Here is a 26,012-nt window from a genome sequence, read left to right on the forward strand (position 1 = left end):
TAACTTGAAGAATTACACACACAATACACGTGTATGTATCTAAACGCATTAGTCGTGATGTTTTCTTCTTTCTACTATAACCAAACACATTCCCTTGGACTGTGTATCCCTCTTAAAAGACAACAGATGTATCTAAATCTCTTCTCCATCTGCATCTCAATGCGATTTTTATTTTCTAGTACACTTAAACATTTTTACTTTTAGTAAAAGCTAGGTAGTTATATTTTAATTTTATATGGATAGGACTGGCAAATAGGTTCCTTTTTTTTTGGTTACAGGGCCAATTTGCTTCTCTTGTATTTTAGTCATTAGAATATGTTATCTTTCCTTCTAGATTACAATTTCTTTCCATAAGAAATAGACAGTGTCTTGAGAATAGTACCAATGAATAACATTTTTTAAATGACTAAGAACCTAGTGAAAAATCACAGTAATGTATCTTATATAGGTCTGTTTTCTTTCAAAATTGTACATAACTATTCTATAGAAAGTTTAGAATGTCTTCATGTCTTTTCTAGTTAGCATCACAAACCACAAAGATTTGCACCATAAATAAAATATAGATTTTAAAATAAGTGCTTTTATCATCTGTTTGTGTCTAGATTATTCAATTTCCATTTTTAGTATTTTTTCCTTATAATTGGAAATTAATTCATTAATTTGAGAGGAACTCTAAAGGGTGATTGTTATTTCTGAGTATAATTTAATTAGGGTGAATATATAAATTCTTTCAGACACTTAGTAAATCATTCTCTCACTCCCATAGTCTTTATCTACGTGCCAAAGTGAAGTGGACATTTGGCAAGTGACCAGTTAATTTGATCAATGCAGATGCCAAACAGTATTATGCAGGGGAAAATGTCATTTGGCAGCTAAAGTCAAGTCTTAATGGACCAAATGGTTTGATGCAACTGCAGGGATAGTTTATCCCTAACCTTAGATGAACTGACCCTATAAAATTCACAGAAAATGGGGGTAGCTGGACATTTGAACACAAACGTTTTCAACTTTTCTTATTTTACAAGCCTGTGACCAGATGGACTGGATCCATCTCAACTACATATGCAACAATATGCATATTTTTTCTCAACTATGCATGAAACGCATAATAACCAAGTCCTCTTCTTTCATGATTTGAAGTGAAAAGTCTGAAAAAAAATTTTTATTATGATGTATCACCTTACATACTCAATTACCAGATGTTTACTAGAAGCTAACATTTATCATTGATAAGAGGAAACTTGTTCACTGGTTTTTTTAGGCTTAAAAGAAGCATGATTTCATATTTACAAGTTGAAGTTAATTTAACAAAATGCTAGGTAATTAGTCGTCTGATTTTTGGATGATACGAAACTGATCTTGTACAATTATTAACTGGGGAATAATTACAGCTGTATTTTTGAAGGAGGGAAAATTATTCTGAATAATAACAAAGTCACAATCAAATCAAAATGAATTCCAATTATATTGATTTTATAGCATTTCAAGAAAATTTTCCACATAAAGGAATTTAGAGGAAAATTGCCTTCTTGTGTAACAGAATTGCATTTTTCATTGTCTTACTTTTGCATCTGTAAGTGCATTTGTGCCTTTGGAAGAAATATACCATTTTCATGGTGGAAGAAACTCTTTCTTGCAATTGTGTTAGACCGTGTTAGTATCTGTGTAACACTTGGGCTTATACAGACTGAAATAACCACTAATATATTTCACTTATTTAAAAATTATGAACAGAATTTCATTGAAATTATAAATATTGAGTCTATTGACAATATAGGTAGTTGACAAAGTATTTTCAGAGCATGTATATTTAAGATATGCCATATAAACAGAGCAGATGAAGCAGTATCTAGAGCCCAGAATGCTTTGTATAATGTTTAGTATAGGACCTTTTAACCCTGTTCAATTTTGTATGTAAAGGGTTATATTTAAATTTTGTTACAGAAGCTTTGCATGAGTGATTTTTATTGAATAGCTATAGCATGAAAATATAAAAAAAGAGTATACAAACAATGTCTGTGGCCTAATTTTCAATTATGAACTTGGGAGGATACTTAAAGTTGCAAAAAAAAGAATCAAAAACATATTTGTAGAATCACTTTTTCCCTTCTGAGACTTAGGCCTGTTCAAAGGTGATAAGAACATGTACAAATAAAGGACATTTATCAAGTAGGGATGGCAGATGTTAAAGTCTCTTAAATTCCTGTTTTTAGCATCAAAATTTAAAAAGAGCAAATGAGATGATAGCAACTACCAGTGACCCAAGTAAATTTAACATGAATAACAGGAGTTAGAATAAGTTCTCCGTGTAGGAAAGTCACTCGGATTTTCTCCAACTGTGTTTATAGCAGCCATTCCCAGCCCTGACACAGCACTCACCGTATTCTATTTTCATGTATTTTAACTCATCTCATTTTTCTAGTAGAATGTGAGCTCCCTTGGCCAGGAATGTGTCACACATGTAACATAGGGCTCGCTACATTTTCAAAAGTTATCAGCTGGCTCTCTGTGAGCCACCCAAACGTTCCAGGTTCTGGGCAACTGGTACTTACTATCTGTGTCGACAGGCAGCACCCAGGTGCCAACTGCCAGACACGGCTCAGTAGAGCAGGAGGAAGGGCCGTCCCTTGACTGGAGGACACATCCAAACAGTGTTTCTAGCTCTGGAGGTTTTCCTTGACGTGCGGGACCCATGCCTTTTTTTCTGTTGTGAATCCAACCTTTCCAACTTGCTGTTTCCCTGAGAAACTCCATTCCTTAACCCACGCAATACCACATTGTTGAATTCATGACTCGTGACGGCAACCACAAAGGGACCCACTTTGTACAAGAGGCAACCCTTGGAAATTAGGTATGGGGATATTTACTTTTAGTTTTAGATGAACTAACTTATTTGTTTTCCTAATTTGATTTTAATATTTTACCTAACTTTGGCTTCTAATGCTTCTCTTTTGTAAACACCAACACGATGAGAGGAGAGAAGCAATTCAGTTATTCCACACTGAAGGATTTATTTGTGTGCCTTAATTTTTCACTCATTAAACTGGTTTATATTTCCAGACTCCCTATGAGATCACCTTAATGTGCCAATTAACGTTAACCTGTAGGGTAGTTTTGATAATTTCATATAGGTAACAGATAATTATTTCTGGATATAGAGGCGATCTGGAGGATTAAATGTTAATAAATGCTATGAATAGGTGTTTAATTCCTGAGTTCTGAGACAATCTGAGGTTGTGAATAAAATATGCTCGATCTTTCTCAGATCAAATTGGAAAACTGAGTTAGCTTTGGGGTTCTAGATCTAAGTTTGGTTATTTCAACAGAAAGTAAAAGGCACACTCAATCTGTACACCTGTGATCTCTCATCTTGTTCCCAAAGCAAATACTCTGTCGAAAATGATGGTCCACTTGTATTCCAGGAAAGAGTAACATTTTAGAGGTTAATATTTATTTAATAACAAGTTATACAATATTTTTAGGAATGCAATAGCAAAAAAACCCTTTTCAATCTTTTCTACATCAACAGTTCATCTTTCAACTTGATATACTCCTTTTGAAACATCATCAACATGTAATATTACACATTGCAGGTGCTGAAAAAGATACAGAAATGAGTTAAGAGGAAACCACTTCCTTCTTACAACATGCACTTTGTATCTCTGAGGGCGTGTCCAGTAGATGGAAAACGCTCTGTTAAATCCCCTCCGTTTGTAGACCTCAGGGTTGAAGCTTCTGCGTTTCCGCAGTTTGGCATCAGACCAGGTGGCAGGCAGTGAGGATTGGATCTTCTGCTCCCTCCTCCCTACGTTGCCCCACCACCACCCCCACCACCCCCCGCCCCGACTAGATAGGCTTTCTTCTACTTCTCAGGGCTGGAAGAGAGGACAGAGGAGGGAGCAGTCCTATGAATTGGAGTGGTTTCAGGCACGGTGCTCCAGGCCAGCCCCTTCTGCCGCAGTGCCTCTTCAGTCAGCCCCTGACCTACCATCACCCTGAGCTCTCCCAGAATCCACTCCATGTGGGATTCTTCTGTTGGTGTCATCTCGCCCACCCGACTGGTCCTTTAAAGTGGGGGACTTTTTATTAAATGATGCAAATCCAGCTCTTCTCTGCAGGGGCCACTCAGACTCACCCCCAAACATTTATGCCTTCCTGTTCCAAGAAATTCTGAAAGCGCAGGCAATTGCGAGGGAAGCACCACCTCCCTGCTCTATAGCAACAGGCTGCTTATACTTTTTCTAGTATGAATGAGGAATCAGTCTGTCCCCCAAACACCAGGTGACACTTTTAAGGTTTTTCTCTGGAAAAATTGATGTGTCTTCATGTGGGGCAGGTAACTCCATTCCATTTCCCAGGACAGAGGAGAGAAACTGCCCCGGGCTCAGATAACAGGCCTTCCCAGGGTCTCCCTGTCCACCTATGATCCGCCCATTACACACCCTCCAGGTGGGCAGGGCCTAGTGGGTGCAGGACCAGGTTTCTACCACACTTTTATTTTTCTTGTCATTTGTTTTAGAAGGAGAGGAGTTCAGTGTTGAGGTCTTACGTAAAACTGGACAAAAGTAAAAACCCTATTTCATGTATGTCTTGTTACTGTGTGTTTTTGTGGTGTATACATACATACATACATAATTGGAGTCATGGACATAAAATTGTGCCTGTGCTTTGTTATTCCACATTATATAGCCTCATTATTGTCGCATCATCAAAATTCTTCGCACATAATTTAAGGGCTTATAATATTACCGTATAAGGATTAATTATAATTTACTCAGTAAGGGTCCAATCATATAGATTACTTTTTAACATATTGTTAGATATAATGCAGAGTGACTATTTTTGAACATAAAACTTTCATTCATATATATATTCATATATATATACACATATATGTATACATATATATATATATATAGTATTTTCCTAGAATAATTTTCTTGTTATAAAATCTAGGACAGAGGTAAGAACTGATGATATATTTTCATAAATTATCTTAATGTCATGAAAATTTACATTTTCCTTCAGTGGTATATGAGAGTGTATTTCTTACCATTTCTATATCGATATCCTTATTAATATTTTTTCATTTCTTGGATTATTATATTTCCTCTTCTGAGAATTTTTTCTATCTTTATCTTAATCTCTGGATTATTTCCTATTAATTTTTATGAACACTCACTGTGGTTTTATTTCTATTGGCCTTTCTGATCACTTCCTTTTTCTCGCCTTTATTGACCCTTCTGCTCTTTCTTTTCCACGAATGGAAGTAGGAATTGTTTGGCTATTGGGTCTGTCAAACTCAACACACAAATCTATGTATTTTATTTAAATTATTTATTTCCCTAGAATTATGAGCAAAAGCAATACCCTTATCTGTCAGGAGAGTTTGCTGTATGCAGAACCACTTTCATGTAAAAGGGCTGCACGGAGGACCTGGAGAAACTCTGATTTATCAAATGAAATGAAATATTTTCCACAGAAAAGTATTTTCTCTGAACATTTGTAGCTTTGTACAATTACAGGGCTCTTCTCAGTGTGGGTAGAGAAAAGGTTGGAAAGTTTGGTTATAAAGCATTACTTAGCTAAGTGTTCATGGCTTTAAGAAAAAACTGTGTGGGAGTGATGCATTCCCCACTGAGTGTGAGTCAGTGATCTCTCTCTCTATTCCCCCCATGGGAGCCGAGCCTGGAAAATAGAAAAAGAACTTCTGATTCCATCTACAATTTTGGTGACTAACAATTCAGGGTTTAACTTAATATTTGTATGTTCTCTGGAGACAAAGGATGCTGTATGAGTACTAAATTGTACTTGCAACTTATGGTTTAGCCGTAGGGTTAATAGCCGTATTTGCAATTCTTTAGAAATCTTTAAATATCACACAGAGTCAGGATATGTATTATAATAACTATTGTAATGTATTGCCAACTATTACAAAACTTTATTATGTGTAGATTGAATTGGTGATGAATGCTTGCTGTTAAAAGGAAATGAGTGTAAAGAGACTCTTCCTTTTCCTGTGCACAGTACAATCCAGCCGGCATACAATCTAGAATCATAAACACATTTTGTTGTTTGCTTCACCAATCAGTAAGACATATTGTAAGTATATTCATTTATTCATATATTCATTTATCATTTGTTGAGCACCTTCAGTGTCCAGGCACTATTTAACACACTACAGATAATTGATGAACTATACAGTTAAAAGGAAAAGACCAAAAAAAGCTCTCTCCCTATGACCCTGATGGTGTATCTGAGAGACAGACATCTTTTTGTAAAATGAGTCAATTTAAAAATGACTAAAAGCCTAGTAACCTTTGTTATGCACTGAAACTGCCAGTGAATTAGTCAATCAAAATGTTTTTTAAGCATGTCAATTGGTGTAACCTAATATTATTGGGCTAGACTATTAGTAAGGATAAAGCGCTACAACAAACTCCGGATCTCTGCAGCTGATACAAGTTTATTTTTTGCTCATTTCTTAATCCAGTGAAGCCAGGAGGCTCTCCTTGGTGTTTCTTCTCCATGTGGTGACTCAGGGATCTGTAACTGTCAGCTTTTAGCTTCGTCATCTTGTAGCCCTTCAGTTCTAGGTACTTAGGTAAGGAAGTGGGACATCATGGAAGTTCCCATGGGGTATCTCCTTGCTAGAGCTAGAAGAGCTATAAACCAGTTCCTTCCACATTCCATCAGGCGGACTTTAGTCTCAGTGTCCCATTGAAAGGCAAGGCTTAACAAAACTACTCCTATTTTATTAATCTGATATAAATACCAATTCATTTCCAATTTTGTATATTTTCAAGGTGTTCTTTTTAAAATTTTCTCTAGGCTGGCTCATAGTTTTTCTATACTATTCTGCTTGTTTACCAATAGACCAATCCTTCATCAATTCATTTTTTTGTACTTGTATCAATAGATTATTTTTATCATTATAATTCATTCCTTCAATTTTCCTCAGATAATATCGGTATGCTTTACCCAACAGTTTGAATTGATTGCTTGCCATATACAAAGATATATATATCTTTATATATATCTTTTTGTAGTTAAATTGAGATCGTATCTTTTCTGCTAGCAACAGCTTTCTCTCTCTAAAGTTTGCATTGTATATTCATTATTTCCAAAATTTTACAATTAGAGCTCCAGTTTTCTATGGACCTGACAACTAATTAATTTTCACTTTTCCACATAACTCTAAATTGTTTCTACTCTACAGATATAGGTGCATTAAATATATATTGACTAGTAGGATAAAGCAATCTTAAGTAAATGCACAAACAGGTATAAATTTCAACATGCAATAAAGACTAGAAAGGAAATGAACAGGTATCTGAATGATAATTAAAAATAATACTGTGAACCATTATTCACATTTGAGTAATCAAGAAAGCGTCTCACAGGAAATCCTATTTAAACTGGGACCTGAATGTAAATTAGGAGCCACAAGAGTGTAGAGTTGCAAAAGCTCTTTGTAGGCGAAAGGAAAAGCATGTCCGAATACTTTGAGACAGGAAAGGATTTGATGAATTCAAAGAGCTGTAGAAAGATAACTTCCTAGAGAACATCCTGAGTTCTTTCATCAAGAATATGTGGATGGAAAATCCTGCCTCTGCCTAAAACTAAAATTGATTTGGGGGCTTCCCTGGTGGCGCAGTGGTTGAGAGTCCGCCTGCCGATGCAGGTTCGTGCGGGAAGACGGGTTCCTGCCCCGGTCCGGGAGGATCCCACATGCCGCGGAGCGGCTGGGCCTGTGAGCCATGGCTGCTGAGCCTGCGCGTCTGGAGCCTGTGCTCTGCAACGGGAGAGGCCACAACAGTGAGAGGCCCGCGTACCGCAAAAAAAAAAAATTGATTTTGCCCTGCCTCTCGCATATTAGTTTAGCTGGGCTTAGAATTCTAGGTTACTCAGCAACTGAAGACATTACTGGATTTAATAAGGCTTCTTGTTGTCGCTGATTATAAGTTTACTATTAGTTCCTCTCTTTATACGTTTTTATTTCCCACAATCCGTCTGTGCTGTAATAATATCTCTTGGCCTTTGTTGTTTCTCAGTTTGTTTACAACATGTCTGATTTTTACTATATATTTTTATTCTGCTCAATATTTTGTGCAATTTTTTGCATTTTTTTTCCCGAAAACATAACATTGAGAGGTTGCCTTATCAACACAAAGGCAAAGTTTCACTTGGAGAAAACCACTTCTATCCTTGCTCGTTCCCTTCCTACTTCCTTCCCAGCAAGATTCAGCAGATATTTGGGGATTATAATACATCAAGTTTAAGGACAAAGACCACGTATGAGCTAAGGGTGACAAAGCAGAAAGGTAAAAAGAACCCAGTCCATGGTGGCATTTGCTGAGATGCTCTATCTACTCTGGATTACTGACACTTCACCTTATTATTGCATTTGATAACTAACTAACTAAACTATCCTAGCCAGTTTTTCTACCTATCCTGTTACGTTTAATTAATGTATCACAAATGACTTACACATATTGTGTCTTTTGAAGGTTACAATTCTATGAAATTGCTATTGTATGCATTTTACAGATGAGGAAAGTAGGACTTAATTTAAAGTTAATGAAGCTTTTTTATATTTTCTAAAAAACTTGAATATTATTGGGAATATTGACATAACTGATTATATGAGAGATTAGTAGATGCTCAACAAACTTTTTTTTTTGGTCAATTGCTTATGTATCTATGGTACTGAATAAGCACAAATGGCATTGAATAAACACAAACTCCAATGTGTGATAGTCTATGGGCCTCACACACACACACACACGATATAAGTGCCACAATGTAGCCACAATATTGTGGCTTTGCACCCTTTTTGCACATTTTTTTCTTAGTAAAGTTTCCATCATCTATTTTCCATCCATGGTGTTTGTACTATGATATTTAATTCTATAGGATAGATCTCCCCAGGTGACAGCCATGGGACATGATGTTGGCATTTGTGCTACCTGGGTAGCATATTCTGAGACAGATATCAAAATGTAGGAAGTTTATTAGGGAGTACAACACCCATGGGGAAAGAGGCCAGAGAGCAAAGGGCAGAGGGAGAAGTAGGACTGGGGAGAAGTGATAATAGTAATACCTCTGGATACCTCTGAAGCTGGCATAGATCTTTGGAGCTGTCCCAAATTGAGGTGAGAAGAGCAGTTCCTTCATACTTCTAAAATGACCAGGCTGCCCCAGGAAGGGGGTGTGGAGTTAGAAAGGAGGCTGTTTTTTGTTTTTTGGGTTTTTAAAAATATTTATTTGGTCATGCAGGGTCTTAGTTGCAGCAGGTGGGCTCCTTAGTTGTGGCATGCGAACTCTTAGTTGCAGCATACGTGTGGGATCTAGTTCCCTGACTAGGGACCAAACCCAGGCCCTCTGCATTGGGAGTGTGGAGTCTTATCCACTGCGCCACCAGGGAAGTCCCAGGAAGGAGGCTTCTTATAGCCAAGGGGAAAGGGCTGTGATCAGACATTTCCAGCAACCGGTGAAATACATCCTCTCATCCTGCAGGAGAACCTGCAGGGCACAGGACAGCATCCCCTCTCAACATGTCCTCCCTGCTTATCATCCACCTTTCATAAACAGTTCCCTATCTTATTAGCTCATTGGATTATCTCTTAGTATTTGTCACAATGGGAAAATTTGCTTGTTTAATTGTCTTTAATCTATTACCTCTACTAGGTTCTAATGTCTGTGAGGTTAAAAATTGTGTCTGCCTTGTTTGCTTTTATATATAGAATGTAGAAGCCAGTCTACATGGCACGTGGTAGACACTCAGTAAGTGCTCCTTGAATCACTGATAATGTGTCAAGTCTACAACGAGCACTAAAATCACTCTATACTTAACATATAAGATATTAAATGAACCCTCTGAAGATGCCACTTAAGACCACAAAAATGTTCTCATTTTAAAGCTATTATCTGACAGGTCAGAATTGAAGATATAGAGACTGACATTTATCCTTATAAGTAGGTGGTACAAGATATTTTTCTAATGCACTTAATTTGGATGAGCTTGTGAGTTCTTTATTCAAGCAGATGGATTTGATTATAATAACCACCCAATGTGCCTGAGTCAACTTTTGAGAAGAGAAAATCTGCCCTTGTTGATAGCGTTATTACTCACAGCTGGAGTCTAACAAGGCTATCAACAGACCATGAGCTAGTTATTTCCAATTTTATGTGTTTCTCTTTATTAAATATAGTTGACTCATATTATACTGAGAATTTCAGGTTCTCTACATAACAGTACAGTATTGTTATGCATTTTTGAAATTACAGATGCCAAAATTTCTAATTTTCTATGGATTTTTTAAAAAATTGAACAAACAAATAACATATATAATAACACTTTAATACTTTAAAATTTTCTGTATGTCATTTTGTTTTTCCTTCAAATTGATGCATATAAACTTATTTGATTCATTTTTAACCAGCGTTTCATGATGTCATTTAAAATGATAAGAAAATGTACTTTAGTTCTGGCAGCTTGGCACAATCAAAATCAGTTAAGCTTCAGCACTTCATGTATCGGCTACAATATTAATTCTAGGTAGAAAGCAATATTCTCACTTACAAGAGCATAAACTAATGCATGATTTCATAAGCCATACACAGAATTTAAAACCTGCTATCAAATTCTTCACATCACTAGAAACAGAGTCAATCTATTTGAGGAACTAATGTTATTCTATCAGAAATATCCATATACAAACACATTGTATATGCTTATTTTCTATATCGATTCAACATTATTATTCATATCAACTTATAAAAGGATTGTGAATTATATTTACTGTTCAGTTTTATAGCTTTGGATTTATAGAGGATTCCATACTGACAAATACTCTCTAGTACTGTATATTTTTTATATGTTTAATTTCTATTCAGATTTTTTTCTGCCAAAATAAAATATATCACATCATGGTTTTATGTATTTCTACCATTAAAAATATATTAGAATAAGCTTGCTCTAAAAATCCATATGGATCTTTATTATTGACTTATTCTCTTTTTATATGCAAATTATTAACTCTTTAAATGAACATCTATTTGGATGCCTTCCAACTGGAGGTCTGTAAGTAAGCTACAGGGGAAATTGAGATTTCAGATAAAAGCATCAAACAAAACATATACAGGGGATTATGGTTTGTGACCCTAAGTGCCTCTACTCTAATGTGCATTCAAAGAAAGAACTGGGGGTGGGGGGAATCTCATCACAAGAATGACAAAAAAATGAGTCTATAGTAGCAAAGGTCATAGCTTTGAGAATTAAGGAAGAAATCCATCTCTCTCCTGAAAGTAAAATTGGGGTGTGGATGAACTAATGGATTAAAATGTCAAAGAACCTGTGAAGTCTTAGAAGATAAGGCCTGCTAACAAGGTTAAAGCCAGCCAGGATATTGTTTTGAAACAATGAAAAAAGGAGGAGTAACTCACAGCTAGTTTGGCCATAAGCAATGTGTATAGCCTCTCAGAGACTGAATGGGGAAAATAGAAAAGACAAGAGAGAGAAGGTATGTGAAGAGTTCAGTGATAGTAGGTACTTGGCTAATACTAATCTCTTTCACCCTAAACTGATTTTTTTTTAAATATCCTTACTAACGAAATAATTTTTTTTCTCCTATGTTGAAATCTAGTTTTCATCTTTTTAGAATAGAAAGTAAAAGGTATCCTATGAACATAATTAAAATACATTTGGCTATAGATACAGTTTGATATATTTTCTTGTAATGAAATGTGCCCAAGGCCAGGCCAGGTCTGCGGACCTCAGTTGTAAGCATGATTCTCCTATTGGCCCAGACTGTTGTATCAGTACCTCCAGGCATACATCTTCCTTGTATATTTTTAAGTGCTTAAAAATCCTAGATCACCTCCTCCCACCCAAGGAGACGTCTCATATTTCATTGCTCGGTTAGGTTCCATCTACCTTCCTAAAACATTTACTGGCAAGAGTAAAGTTTACTACAGTTGGCATATACTAGTGGTCCTCAGACTTTATGTTGAATTATAAACATCCGGAGGGCTTGTTAAACCCAAGGTTGCTGGGCCTCAACTCCTGAGCTTCTGATTCAGTAGATCTTGGATGGAGTTCTCAGGGTATGCTGATGCTGCAGGCTTGGGGACCACTCACAGAGAACAGACATTGGCTAACACATATCCACCTCCTGGGCCTGAGAATAAGGTGGCCCTCCCTGAGCAAATGGCCATGCAGTAGAGCATGAATGCTAGAGGTCTGCCTACAAGGATGACACATGCTTGGGGTGGAATTGGTACTGACAAACAGCAATGATTTTCCTTCCCTCCTCCCTCCCTCCCTCCCTCCCTCCCTCCCCTCCTCCCTCCCCTCCTCCCTCCCCTCCTCTCCTCCCTCCCTCCCCTCCTCTCCTCCCTCCCCCTCCCTCCCCCTCCCTCCCTTCCTATATGCACATCTCAAAGGTTCTTTTTGTTTACTTAGCTCCATTTAAACCAATCTAAGTGAATTGTACAAACCTAAAGTCAAAGCATTGACTATCTGAGAAATAATTGTACTAAATCACAAAGGTTTTTTTTTTTTTTTTTTTTGCGGTACGCGGGCCTCTCACTGTTGTGGCCTCTCCCTTTGCGGAGCACAGGCTCCGGACGCGCAGGCTCAGCGGCCATGGCTCACGGGTCCAGCCGCTCCGCAGCATGTGGGATCTGCCCGGACCAGGGCACGAACCCGTGTCCCCTGCATCGGCAGGTGGACTCTCAACCACTGCGCCACCAGGGAAGCCCCACAAAGGTTTTTTAGGTAGTTGCATAATTCCTGAGGAAAAGCCATCATTTTATAGATTTGCTATAACTCTTCCATTAAGCTCTGCATTACTTTTGTGGCAAATTCTTTGTTTGCCAGATCAAGAAAATCTTTCATTAAATGCTCCATTGTCATTCCAAATAATAGAATTGTGTTCCCTACTGCATATCTTTCTGTGAAAGCATAAGGTATATAATGTGGCATTGGAAAATTGTACTCTGAAGAGAAGAAAGGAGAAATCTGTTTGCATTTTAAATGTGGTTTGTGATGTAATCTGATAAAACAGTGCCATGAAGCCGTAAACTGCACTGTTACTGTGAGGCAAGGGAAGGGACCATGAGCCTGTCCCATCAACTGGGGTCTAGCTGCCTGTCCAAGTTTGCCTGTTCCCAGCTGCCCTTCGGCACTGCTCAGGTTTAAATACCAATGGTTGTGATTCTGACTCTTGTGGGGGCCAGGGCTTTCAGAACAGCAGCAAGATTCCAGGAATCTCTCAGTTATTTGATAGATTGCCATGGAGGCGTGGTGGGTGGCTGGTGGGCGTGGGAGCCCTCCTCTGCCTTTTCCTCCTCCGCCTTTTCCTCCTCCTGGCTTCCTGAGAGTGGTCAGCAATTTCTCCCAGGTCCTGCGCTCTAGTCCACACCCTCTTCTCACATCTGCAGGACATTTACCTGTTTGGTTGGAGTTCTGTGTTTCATAGAGACCAGGAGGCTACCAGTAATCAATGGTGTCATATCAAAATTCACTTTAGGGCTTCCCTGGTGGCGCAGTGGTTAAGAATCCGCCTGCCAATGCGGGAGACAAGGGTTCGATCCCTGGTCCGGGAAGATCCCCCATGCCGTGGAGCAACTAAGCCTGTGCGCCACAACTACTGAGCCTGTGCCCTAGAGCGTTCGAGCCACAGCTACTGAAGCCCACACACCTAGAGCCCGTGCTCCGCAACAACAGAAGCCACCGCAATGAGAAGCCGCGCAGAGCAACAAAGACCCAACGCAGCCATAAATTAAATGAATAAATTTATTTAAAAAAAAAATTCACTTCAGCTTATTTTTTTTAGGCTTCACACTATTTTGCATTTTGCTTTACTTAATAGAATATTGAGAGATATCATTATACAAAAGGCTGCCATATTATAGTTTAAGCATTAAAAAGCTTAATGTCTTTTTATTTAATCAGCTCCATATGATATTATGACGATGATCTTCATTTCCAATCATTCACTATTAACATAAAAATAACGCTGTGCTACATGTCCACATGCATACAGCATTTCACACAACTGTGTGTGTATCTGTAGGACACAGTCCTGGAAGTAGAATGGCTGGGTTGGAGTTTTAATGCATTTTTCATGTTAAATAGTTTTCTCAACGTTTTTCCATGAATGAATCTCAGTTTCTTCACATTTTACCAACAGATTATTTTATCACACATAATCTTGCCAGTCTGAAGACATGAGGAGTAGCATCTTGATGTGTTTCTTTTCATTATACTTTTATTTTTGATAATTGTAGATTTATATGCAGCTGTAAGAAATCTGAGGCCAATTAATGTAACCTGTCAATTCATGTCTTGTAGAATGTTGATTATAACAAGATTGACTGGAGATCCAGTCACTTCATGGTGGATTCACTCTGGATTTTCCCCAGGGTCAGCCCCTTCAGGTCTCTGAGCCAGATTCGTGTGGTTTCAGGAGGGTGCCTTTCACGGCATGAGTACAGCAGCACAAAACATTTTTTTTAAGAAAAATAATTAAAAGCAGATAGTCTGCTAACTTTTAATACTTAGGCTGATTTAGCAGATGAACAGTTCTTCTTGTACTTATTTTTATTATATTTTATTCTTCATTTATGGATATGAGAGTCCTCTTTTGGAAAGCATACATAAAAACTAAATTTGCACAACATGAAAAATGGGTCATTCCCTCAAGCACGTAAAGAGTTGCACTGTATTTTAGCCACACAGAAATACACCTTCCACCTATAGTTATATGCGAATCATAATATGTAATTGCAGAAATGTAGAGTTCCGGATGCCTAATCTGAATTCTTCCTAAAGTGCTTTTCTATTTTTCCCAAACAAGTTGCCATTCTTCTGACTTTATCAGAGGAAACGATAAATAATGGAATGCCTGTTTTCTTTTGAAAGGAACTGTTGGACCTTCAACATGCCTACCATAAACTAAGCAGGCAGCACCAGGCAAAGACGGCAGAAATGACCCACGTCAACAACCTCATGGATCAAAATGAGGCCGAAGTGAAGAAACTGAGATTTCAAGTAGAAGAACTAAAATGGGGACTCAACCAAAAGGAAAATAAGGTATCTTGTAAGTGGAACATATGTCACATAGATTCAAAATTGCATTTCATAGCATAGAAAAAGCATTTTCTTTATTAGCATATGGCATTGCTTGAGGTAAAAACTTCACATTTTTAAAAATTAAAATCAAAAAAGTGTAAGTGTAAGGAGAGGAAACTATTATGTAAACAACATGCTCATTTTTGTAGTGTTAGTAGTGCATTTTTTACGTGTGCCCTATCGCTTCAGGTATGTTTTAGCTTGGTCGTGTGGGGAGGCATGGTACCATAGGTGTCATTAAAACTTGGTGTTGGGCTTCCCTGGTGGCACAGTGGTTGAGAGTCTGCCTGCTGGTGCAGGGGACACGGGTTCGTGCCCGGTCCGGGAAGATCCCACATGCCGCGGAGCAGCTGGGCCCGTGAGCCATGGCCGCTGAGCCTGCGCGTCCGGTGCCTGTGCTCCGCAATGGGAGAGGCCACAACAGTGAGAGGCCCGCGTACCGCAAAAAACAAAACAAAACAAAAACACAACAACTTGGTGTTTTAAGTTTTAAGCTTTAATTCTATATATTATAGAAACATGGTGTATGTTGTGATTACATGTCATGATATATACATTCTCCCCAGCGCTCTCTGATGTTTAAAGAATGTAGGCATCTTGCTTTGTCGTGAAAGGTCAACTTGCTAATGGTTTATGGCATGCTTAAGAATGGGATACCTTGACAGTACACCTGCAACAGGGAGGTGTGATTTCAGCCGCAATTACAGACAACAAAGAGATTTTTCTTGAAAGAAGCGGTCTCCACTGTCAGCGTGATAGCGTCTGCCACCCCATGGCGGCAATTACTTCAGATGGGGTTCCAGGCACGGCATCTGCTTCTAGCGGACAACTTTTGAGGCAAAAATAATTACTTCCCGGGTTAGAGAAACTATTTGCAGATAATGCCAAACAGTTGGAAATTTAAAAAAAAAACGGAATTGTTTTTCCAAGGGGTAATTCAGTAACAGAACACAGTCCCCATTTTAAGGTTTAATTTTTCATCAAAACTATCCCAGTCAAAAAAAAAAAAAAAAAACTATCCCAGTCAAGCACACCAGATTTTCTAATCTCATAACATCACAGGAAAATAGAATGATTGGACCAGTGAGGCTCCTACATCGTCCCTGATCTCACTAGGGCTGACTTGTCCGTGGGCATTTCATCCTTGATGTCTCTTTTTATGAAGACATATATGTAGTTTTTAATGGTGTGCGTGGGTGGTGAGGCTGGACTGTGGAAGAGTAATTCAGGAGAGGAATGTAGAGTGGTTTTGGGTTTTTATTTTCATCATAGTCATTATTCTTTTGAATAGTTTTGATATAAAAGCATTTGTTGCAAGTGGTGGTAAATAACCTTTGTGTTTGCCAACATAGGCTTTAAGAAATTGCTTGGGACTGAATCATCAGCAAGGAAATTGTGATAATACACAGTTTTCCAGGGCTAATAAAGTACTAGTTCCCAAAAATCTGATACAGCCATCTAATCATGTAATTTTAAAAACGGCCGTGGTTTTAAGAAGAATTCTGTTAGTGGCCCCTCCCTGTAGGAGAATCATTCTTCTCACATCATCATCAGGCTTGGCACATGTGACATTTGCTTTGCCTGACGAGCAGAAGCTCCGTGTGCCACTTACCATCAGGGGCTTTATGAGCCCAAACAGGGCTGTGCCGTGCCTCTTTTCCCATGTGTCTTTTCTGCCTTGTCTCATGTCATGAGGCCAGCAGGTGCAAAGTAGACATCATCCTCTCAGTGTGAATTCTGAAGTGGGAAGGATATGGAGCAGAGCCTTTGCTGACCCAAATGGATCCACATGGGTACAAAAAAAATCAATATTTGTTGTGATAAGCCACTGACATTTTGGATTTGTTTGTTGCTATAGGAGAACTTAGCTAAAGCTGACTGGTATGGTCAGCTTATATTGCATTGGCTCCAGTGCCAGAAGTAGGTGGTGAGAAAACTTATTGGAGGTTAGAATGATGGCAACGCATTTTATGGAGCCTTGAAAGGTTTGGTACATTATATCCTATAATACCTTGGAAAGCTGATGATGGACAGAATGAGTTTGTGGTTTTTAGATGAATAGGTATGTAGCTAGTATTTCTTGTTTGCTATTGGTGTGTTTGACAAGTGCCTAAGAGAGAGATGAACTCAGAAAAGACTTGTCGAATTTTCAAAAAGATATGTAAGATAATACAGAAATTTAAGTAGTTCTGTGACTGCCAGGGTCTGATTTTCATTTGCAAGTGGTAATACATAAAACTGAGGATGGCTTTGAACAACGAACATCAATTAAGGTTAAGCTTAGGCAAGAACCAATTCAACAGTGTGGCCTTCAAGCCTGTTGCTAAAAGCTCTTAATTAATGTCATTTTGTATAAATCCTTGAAGCTGAACAAAATGGCACAGGGAGAAAGAGAATGAGATTGTGCTTCTCTCAGAACATCCCACAGATTCAAGGCAACTGCAGGTAGCTCAGAGACAATAGAATGTCTCCCAGAGAACTGCAGATGGGACAACTGACCTGTGGTATTTGCTGGAATCAAAAGAAAAAAGAACTTGTTTTTGTGAAAGATACGCTGGCAAATGAGCTTCCAGCCTGGGATAAAATAGACTGATTTATCAGGATTTGAAAGAACTCTTCATTCCTCCAAACTTCTCGGACAAGGAGATGGCTGGGCATGCTGTCCACACCTGAGAAGGAGTAACGTCCAGAGCCATATTCAAATAAGGACATGGTGAATAATGCAAAAGGACCACCTAGAGAACAAAGACCATGGAGAACTACAGACTAGGCAGCTAATATCAGGGAGGAGAACCCAGGCCGGATAAAGGAGCATTCCCCATGAGCAGAACAGGAGCTCCTTGAAACATCTGCACAGTTAGATTTCATAAGTATTTTCGGTTTTCTTTTCTACATGGAAGTTTTTATTGCAGTTTTCCTGTCCTAGTTTCACTATAGTATATTGGGTGGGTGAGGGAGGAGAGTATAAATTACTTGCCTTTTGAGTACGTAGCTTCTGGAGCAAGAGAAGGTGTATTGAGATCTGACATAAATATGAGATCTTTGACTTTGAGATCAAGGTTGTGATTGGAAGGTTGCTTGGGTAATTTCTCTTGGAGAAAGGGTGAAAATTTTTGAATGCTGAAGGAAGGAAAACAAACATTTGTGACCAGGAAGATGGGCTGTGTTGTATTGTATGTGAGAGCAGGAATGAGTGAAAGGGTATCTGTGTGTATTTTAATATTTGTTGCCCCATCTGTGGGAGGAATATAGTTCCCAAGCATAAATGGTGGGCATGGTCCTGTGAGGTCTTTGGCGAGTGGAATTTGTGCAGATTTGAAATAGAATCTTTTGGAACTATAATTCCATATGGATAAGTATTTGGACATATTTCATATCTGAAGCTTAAAAATACATGCATTGAAATATATGTTCAAAACATAAAATAGTTCAGGGTTCTGCACCTCTCCATCCAATCAGTTGATCACCGGAGAGGATTGATCCAAAGCACGATCAACTCATATGGGTATTGTAATCTGTATTGTTTAATTGCAGTTGTCAGTCTTCAGTTTTTCTTTGATTAAAGGTCATACGCTTTCTGGTGGCTGGGAATGAAAATATTTCTCATGGAAATAAGATTTTGCATTAGATAGCAGTCAACATTTCTATAATTTGACTTATCATAGAGAAGCAAAGGAAATTCTGTCAGTTTCACTGCTGAGCTTTTTAATTTCATAGTAACAAATTCTTCAAATTGCAATTAGTTGAAATTAATGTTTAATTGGAACTGTCAAATACAGAGTTCCCAACTCCCACAAGTCAACAAATTTTAAATAAATGAAAATGAGATATTAATCCTCTATACTGAAAAGAGAAATAGACACTTGGGGGCCCATAAGAGAAAACCCAGGGTCTGATTAAAGAAATGAGCAAATTAAAAAATTCATTTTGGATGAGTTGCTTTTCTTTAAACAAACTACCTAAAAAAAATAAAATTCTAAATTGATGTGTATTTGTTAGAAGTCAAACATTCTTTTCTCATCATTTCATTGAAGCCATTATGTGATGGCAAATTTTAATTGAGACTTCATTATTGAATTGCAGAACTAATTACATATATATCCACATTAAAATACCAAAATAACTTACCACTTTAATAAATATGGTGGGAAAAACAGTCTAATGAATAATATAATGATGCAATAACCAAAGTTGGTAGAGACAGAACAGATAGTACCTAAGAAGCAAGGAGTATAATATAAACAATTACTAAGACACATGGGTGCTCCACACTGTACTAGTATCAAGAAGACTGAAGGACTGAATGAGATAAGGCTTGCCAAGGAATATTTTAAATTTTGTAAAACAATATCATACCATATAAAGAAGGAAAAATTTTTAAAAAATCAACTATCATAACACCATTGTATCATATTACTTCAGTGTATATTAACTTCTAATGCCTAGGCAATTTTATGCAGAATTGCAATCATCATTTGAAATAATATACTCTGCTTTACCAGTTACCATAATCAATTCTCCTGCTGCTATGTAGTTTTCATACTTGGTATTTCAAGGAGTGGGATAATATTTATTTCCTTGTATATAAATTTATTTAATCAACCAAGCCTCCTTTACTGAAGGTTGTTTGGATTTTTTTTCTCAACATAACTGTACCATGACTACTTTCATGTACAGTTGACCCTTGAACAACATGAGTTTGAACTCTGTGGGTCCACTTAATACGAAGATTTTTTGATAGTAAATACTACTTTCTACCCAGTTCGTGGTTGGTTGAATCCGCACACATGTAGGGCCAACTCTAAGTTATAGGATGATTAACTTCTAAGCTGTTCAAATTCAACTGTACAGACCTTTTTTCCCCATTGGAAAAAAAAGTTTTCTAAGTGGAATTATTGGGCTTAAAGGATATGAATATAATATGACTCTTGATATATTCAGAATTACTAATTTTCTTTGCTTCTCAGCAATAGGTCAAATTGTGGAAACGTTGGCTATTATGCAAAATCTTAACTGCATCTTAACTGATGCAAAAGTAAGTTAAATCTCAAATGATTTGTTTATAAAGCTAAGAGTTTAATCACTCAGTTTGCTGAGTTGTTAATTGGATTTACTCTCAATTTCAGTTTCTTCTTTTTGTTAAATTCTTTTCCCTTACTCTAGCTCAATACTTACTCTTATTTTCTCTATTTCTATTTTAGTAATAGATTCTATTAGTAAGAGGACTTTAAAAATACGTAGTGACTATGTTGTGTTAAAAAAGATGTAAATCAGGGCTCAAGTAGCTCTTAGCCCCTAGATGCCTACAATTCACAAACCAAGCAGCAGAGGGTGAGAGTTAGCCTATAGTAATCGACAAATAAAAGTCCTATGGTGAGGGAAAAAGAATCACCTAACTTTTAGATGACATTCCTGCTTTCAGAAATTCATGGATTTTTTTCATAAAACTGAAATTTGATATAAGTGCTCAGCACAATTGTAAGTCAAATATAGCTATAGATAAAATATATTCCCAGTGTAAAGGTCAAAGTCTAATATGATTTTCTAACCTGTCTGTGCAATAAATACCCTTTGGAGTATTTTTTTTTTTAGATATTTAAAAAGAAATTTTATTTTATATTGGAGTATAGTTGAATAACAATGTTGTCTTAGTTTCCGGTGTACAGCAAAGTGATTCAGTTATACATATACATGTATCTATTCTTTTTCAAATTCTTTTCCCATTTAGGTTATTACAGAATATTGCATGGAGTTCCCTATGAGAAACAGTAGGTCCTTGTTGGTTATCTATTTTAAATACAGTGGTGTGTATATGTCAATCCCAAACCCCCAATTTATCCCTCCCCCCAACCTTTCCCCTTTGGTAACCATAAGTTTGTTTTCTGAGGCTGTAAATCTGTTTCTGTTTTGTAAATAAGTTCATTTGCATACTTTTTTTAGATTCTGCATATATTTGTCTTTGTCGGTCTGACTTCACTTAGTATGATAATTTCTAGGTCCATACATGTTGCTGCAAATGGCATTATTTCATTCTTTTTAATGGCTGAGTAATATTCCAGTGTATAAATATACCACATCTTCTTTTTCCATTCATCTGTCAATGGACATTTAGGTCTTCCATGTCTTGGCTATTGTAAATAGCACTGCAATAAACATTGGGGTGCATGTATTCTTTTGAACAATGTTTTTTCCCTGGATATATGCCCAGGAGTGGGATTGCTGGATCATATGATAGCTCTATTCTTAGTTTTTTAAGGAACCTCCATACTGTTCTCCATAGTGGTTGTACCAATTTACATTTCCACCAACTGTGTAGGAGGGTTCCCTTTTCTCCACACCCTCTCCAGCACTTATTGTTTATAGACTTTGATGATGGCCATTCTGACTGCTGTGAGGTGATATCTCATTGTAGTGTTGATTAACATTTCTCTAATAATTAGTGATGTTGAGGATCTTTTTATGTGCCTTTTGGCCATCTCTATGTCTGTGGAGAAATGTCTATTTAGGTCTTCTGAGCATCTTTTGATTGAGTTGTAAAAATACTAATACTCAAGCCTCATCTCCACTAGCCGAGTCAATTTTTATGGGTGGAGCCTGTGTATGAGTATTTTTTAAAAGCTTCTCAAATGATTCTAATGTCTAGTGAAATATCAGAACCACTGGTCTAATGAGAAAAGACTGCCACCACTGAGACTCAAATTCATAACTTTGGTCCCCACTGAACACATGTGTTTACTGTAACAGATTTTACTAGTAGAGCATAAATGAAATGGCTTGCTACAGAAATGAGGCTTAGTCCATTGTAGTCTACCTGTAGCATTGTAATGTGCAAAACAAATTGATGTCTTCTAGTTTTGAGAGAAATTCAAAAGATAAAAAATCACTTAAACAGATGGGGAGAATAGGTACTATTGAGCACTGTAAGTTCACTCTCAAAGTGCTAGTGTTTTTCTAAATGCATTGTCTGTGTGGCTTCACACTTAGCAATTATCACCTTATTACTGCTTAGCTAATTCTGGCCTCACATTTTAATGCTTCTGGTGTCAAAAAGGTGAATCTTTTCAAAAGTCTGATATCAGCAACGATGAATGTGAGAGACACTGTTTAAACCTACAGAACATTAATTATCTAAATTAACAGCTGATTTTTTAAGCAAGCCTTTATTTGGAAGGACACAGGAATTCTTTCCCAGCCCGAAATATATTTTGGTGAAATCTCATTAATTTACACCTTGCTAATTTTAAGATTGTGAGAATAGTGATAGACTGAAATTCACATTTATCTAAGGAAAAGATCTGGTAAGTGTTTCAGGTTAAGATTAAAAAAAAATAATAAAGAGGCCGGCTTCATGTTCACACGGGGACACAAGCGGTAACCACAGACCCAGGATCTGAACTGAACTGTAAAAACCAGCCCAGTTCATTTAATCTTAATTACTTCCTAACCTCTGTGTTAGATGTTAGAATATACTTGAGTGAGTTCTTCCCAAGAAGAGGTTTACAGTGTGGCTGGGGATAGTCCAACGTAAATGTCTGAAGTTAAATATAGCAAAATAAATGTCAAGATGGTGGTTTTCACAGGATGCAGCGGAAACAGGTGGCCATGTTTCTTTTCCTTCCAGGGCTAGTTGTAATTATGCGTTTAATTATTTGTTGTCTGACACCCCAACCAGAATATATGGGCAAGGACCAGCACAGTCTGTGCCTCTAACTGGGCCAGCATCAGTAGAGTGGTCTCAGGTGCCCCTAAAATCAAGACATCATAGCACTACAACATGAACAGAGGTCTTGCATCCTTGTACATGTATGCAGTTAATTTAAATCCTTCTAATAATTTTGCTCCACTTTCTGTGGATAATTTGAAGGACACCATTTCCTGCAATCATTCTTCATGATCTTGCTCTTCCTTCACTTTACCAACCACCTAAATTGTCTCTGATGGTGTTCAAAACAGGCCACCCTAGAATGTGCCACTCTGGCATGTGGATTATTTTGAGCTGAAAACAATCAAGGCCCATAAGACTCAGGAAGGACCTTTGAACTCCACTTACTGTCTAAAAGAACTTGCTGTCTAGGGCTTCCCTGGTGCTGCAGTGGTTGGAAGTCCGCCTGCCGATGCAGGGGAGACGGGTTCGCGCCCCGGTCCGGGAGGATCCCACATGCCACGGAGCGGCTGGGCCCGTGAGCCATGGCCGCTGGGCCTGCGCGTCCGGAGCCTGTGCTCCGCAATGGGAGAGGCCACAACAGTAAGAGGCCCGCGTACCGCAAAAAAAAAAAAAAAAAAAAAAAAGATAAGTGTTTTAAGTTTCTGGTGGGTCATTTCAAAGAGAACATTCAGGGACAATTATTTTTTTTCTGCTCTAATTGCAATATTCTTTTCATGAAAAAAATCATAATTGAGCTTAATGGTAAAGCATTTCAAATAATGTTCCAGTAAGATAAAAATAAAACAAGGGACATTTTATTGTGTCAAAGGAAATAAAAATCTTTCTCAAAATTTTCTTATATGGAATATATAATGAGAAAGAGTGACATATTTAGGGTATTAATATTGTGTTGTAAAAAAATATCGAGTGGAATTATACTTTTAGGTTTACATGCTTTTTAACTTTCTAAAATAATAATCATGATATTTGAACTTCTGCCTTTTTTAAAGATTTGTCAGGTAGGTCATTTATTACAGGACATTTCAGTTACCTAACTAATATGAAAACTTAAATTTTTTTTAGTGTTGCTCAACTGGAATTATGAAAAAAGGTATGACTATGTGTATTTAAACACTCAGAACTCTAAGGCTATGAAATTCTTAGGAGTCATTTTCCCTTCATGCTATAATAAATTAAGAACTTTTGAAGTTTAAAAAGCTATATATGCAAGATCTATAACTATTCATTTGTGTGGTTCTGCTGTAGTTGGAAAATCAGATGACAAAATATAAACTGCACACAATTAGACATATTTAAATTTGTAATTTGATGCATTTCACACTCAATGAGTATAAATGCAAGACAAATTTATGTTGGCACAAATTATGAAGAAATATTCAACAGTTATAGTCATCTCCTAAAGATATAAGATTTATGTTCTTACTATATCTTCACATATTATTGCTTTAATTAGCAGAAAATATTTTACTTTTTGTTAAAGTTATAGATTAGAAAAACCCACCAGATTCTGGTGGGCTTTTTTGTGTTGTTGTTGTTGTTTGTTTCAAGTATTTACCTGATTCATTTAAGAAAGCGAAAAGTATAGTTCTGTCACTTCTCGGTAATTGCACATTTGATTGGAAACAATCACTTTTTGAGAGTTAAATTAGTGCATTGAATGACTGAATTGTATGTTCCAGAGGTGATAATCATATTTCAGAATACAATGGGACAGGACTCTATTAACAGTAGAAGGATAGAGCAGAGTAAGAGAGTTGAGATCCAGAACTTGATCTAGAGGCTGGGATGGAGGGAAGCCAGAGCCAGGATGTCAACTCTAGATTGAAACCCTTTTGGTAGAGAGTCTACATCAGAGAAATCCAAAATGGGTGTTCTAGGCATGATTCTGAAGAAGCCAGGGGTAGTCTTTGAAGGTGGTGTATTGTACAGTCATCCACATCCATCATAAAATGCACTTGCAGTCATTCGGATGGAGTTCTAAGGAAGAGCTCTTGTTCTGAAGGAGAAAACTGTAGTGATTCAATCAGGGTCCCAGGTGACAGGATCTTGGTGCTGCCCCAGCCTGGGGGAGGGGCAATGCAGTCAGTGTGTAGCTGTTCCTCTCACCTTCCCCCTCAGTCTATCTTGGTCTTTGGGGTGCAAGGCGACTGACTCAGCCTCCTTCCTGTGTTCTAGGATTCTCCCAGTGATGCCTTGTCCATGAGTAGTTGCTAGTTGTTCTTCCTGTGATGGAGAGTGAAGTCAAAAACAACCTCTGTCACCATCTTGGCAATGTCACTTCTCTATTCTTTTGGACTCTATTACTGAGTACAGTATCCCAAATGAAAACTTTCAGCACTTTGCACTCTCAGTTCCTCAAATTCTTCTTTTCCAGTTATCTTGTCCTTCACTCGACTTTACCAACCTACTCCCAAGATCACATTGCAGATATTATCTTCACCAATTACTAGACTTCCTTCAGGGTCTCGAACTCTCCAAACATACTCTTATCTTTCTGGTTTACTTTCTTCAGTACCAAGTACTACAAAACTTCAACCCCCTGGGGCATATAATCTATTGATGATACTGCTTTTTCTCTGTCACTTATCCACTTCCATTTCTGATTTCACTCCTTGTGAAATGTGATGTCTCTACATTATAATCCCTTCACTGCATATACCTTAATTCCTTGCCCCCATATCCTTTGTAGACATTCACTTGTAAAGTTCAAGCTCTGCTTCATCATTAAATGCAACCTTCTGCTTCATCAGCTGTGCACGTGGCACTAAAGAACCTAGTGCTATGGTAACAGGTCTTGGTTTATAGTCATGATCACTAGTCTCAAGTAGCATCTTAGCATTCCAGCATTAACTTTTCTAAATGACTGTTTCACTTCCTATCTCTTTTCTAATCCCTCCTCACTCCTCCATACTCTCAGATGATAATCTTTCTTCTGAATTTACTGAGAAACAAAAACAAACAGGACTGTGGAATACAGAATATTTACACACTTCTCACCATCACATCTACCAAATTAGCTGTATCAGTTGGAACCATTATATTCTGCTTACATATCTGATCCTATGGGTGAAATTTCTCAGTTCCTATCTGTGGTCAGCCTGTATATATAAAACAAGGGGCTTCCCTGGTGGCGCAGTGGTTGAGAGTCCGCCTGCCAATGCAGGGGACACGGGTTCGTGCCCTGGTCTGGGAAGATCCCACGTGCCG

General features: G+C 37.6%; 1 protein-coding gene across 5 annotated transcripts in view; it reads left to right on the forward strand.

Moving 5' to 3' along the window:
* The window catches only part of CCDC102B (coiled-coil domain containing 102B), a 262,646-nt gene that overhangs the window by 184,243 nt on the left and 52,391 nt on the right, over nucleotides 1-26,012 (forward strand). For all 5 annotated transcript variants that reach the window (XM_060029199.1, XM_060029202.1, XM_060029200.1 and 2 more), the window contains one exon: nucleotides 14,930-15,100. In XM_060029199.1, coding sequence (XP_059885182.1) covers nucleotides 14,930-15,100 — 171 coding nt within the window. The remainder of the gene's footprint in view (nucleotides 1-14,929; nucleotides 15,101-26,012) is intronic.

Source organism: Delphinus delphis, chromosome 13 (genome assembly GCF_949987515.2).
Source record: "Delphinus delphis chromosome 13, mDelDel1.2, whole genome shotgun sequence".
Taxonomy (NCBI): domain Eukaryota; kingdom Metazoa; phylum Chordata; class Mammalia; order Artiodactyla; family Delphinidae; genus Delphinus; species Delphinus delphis.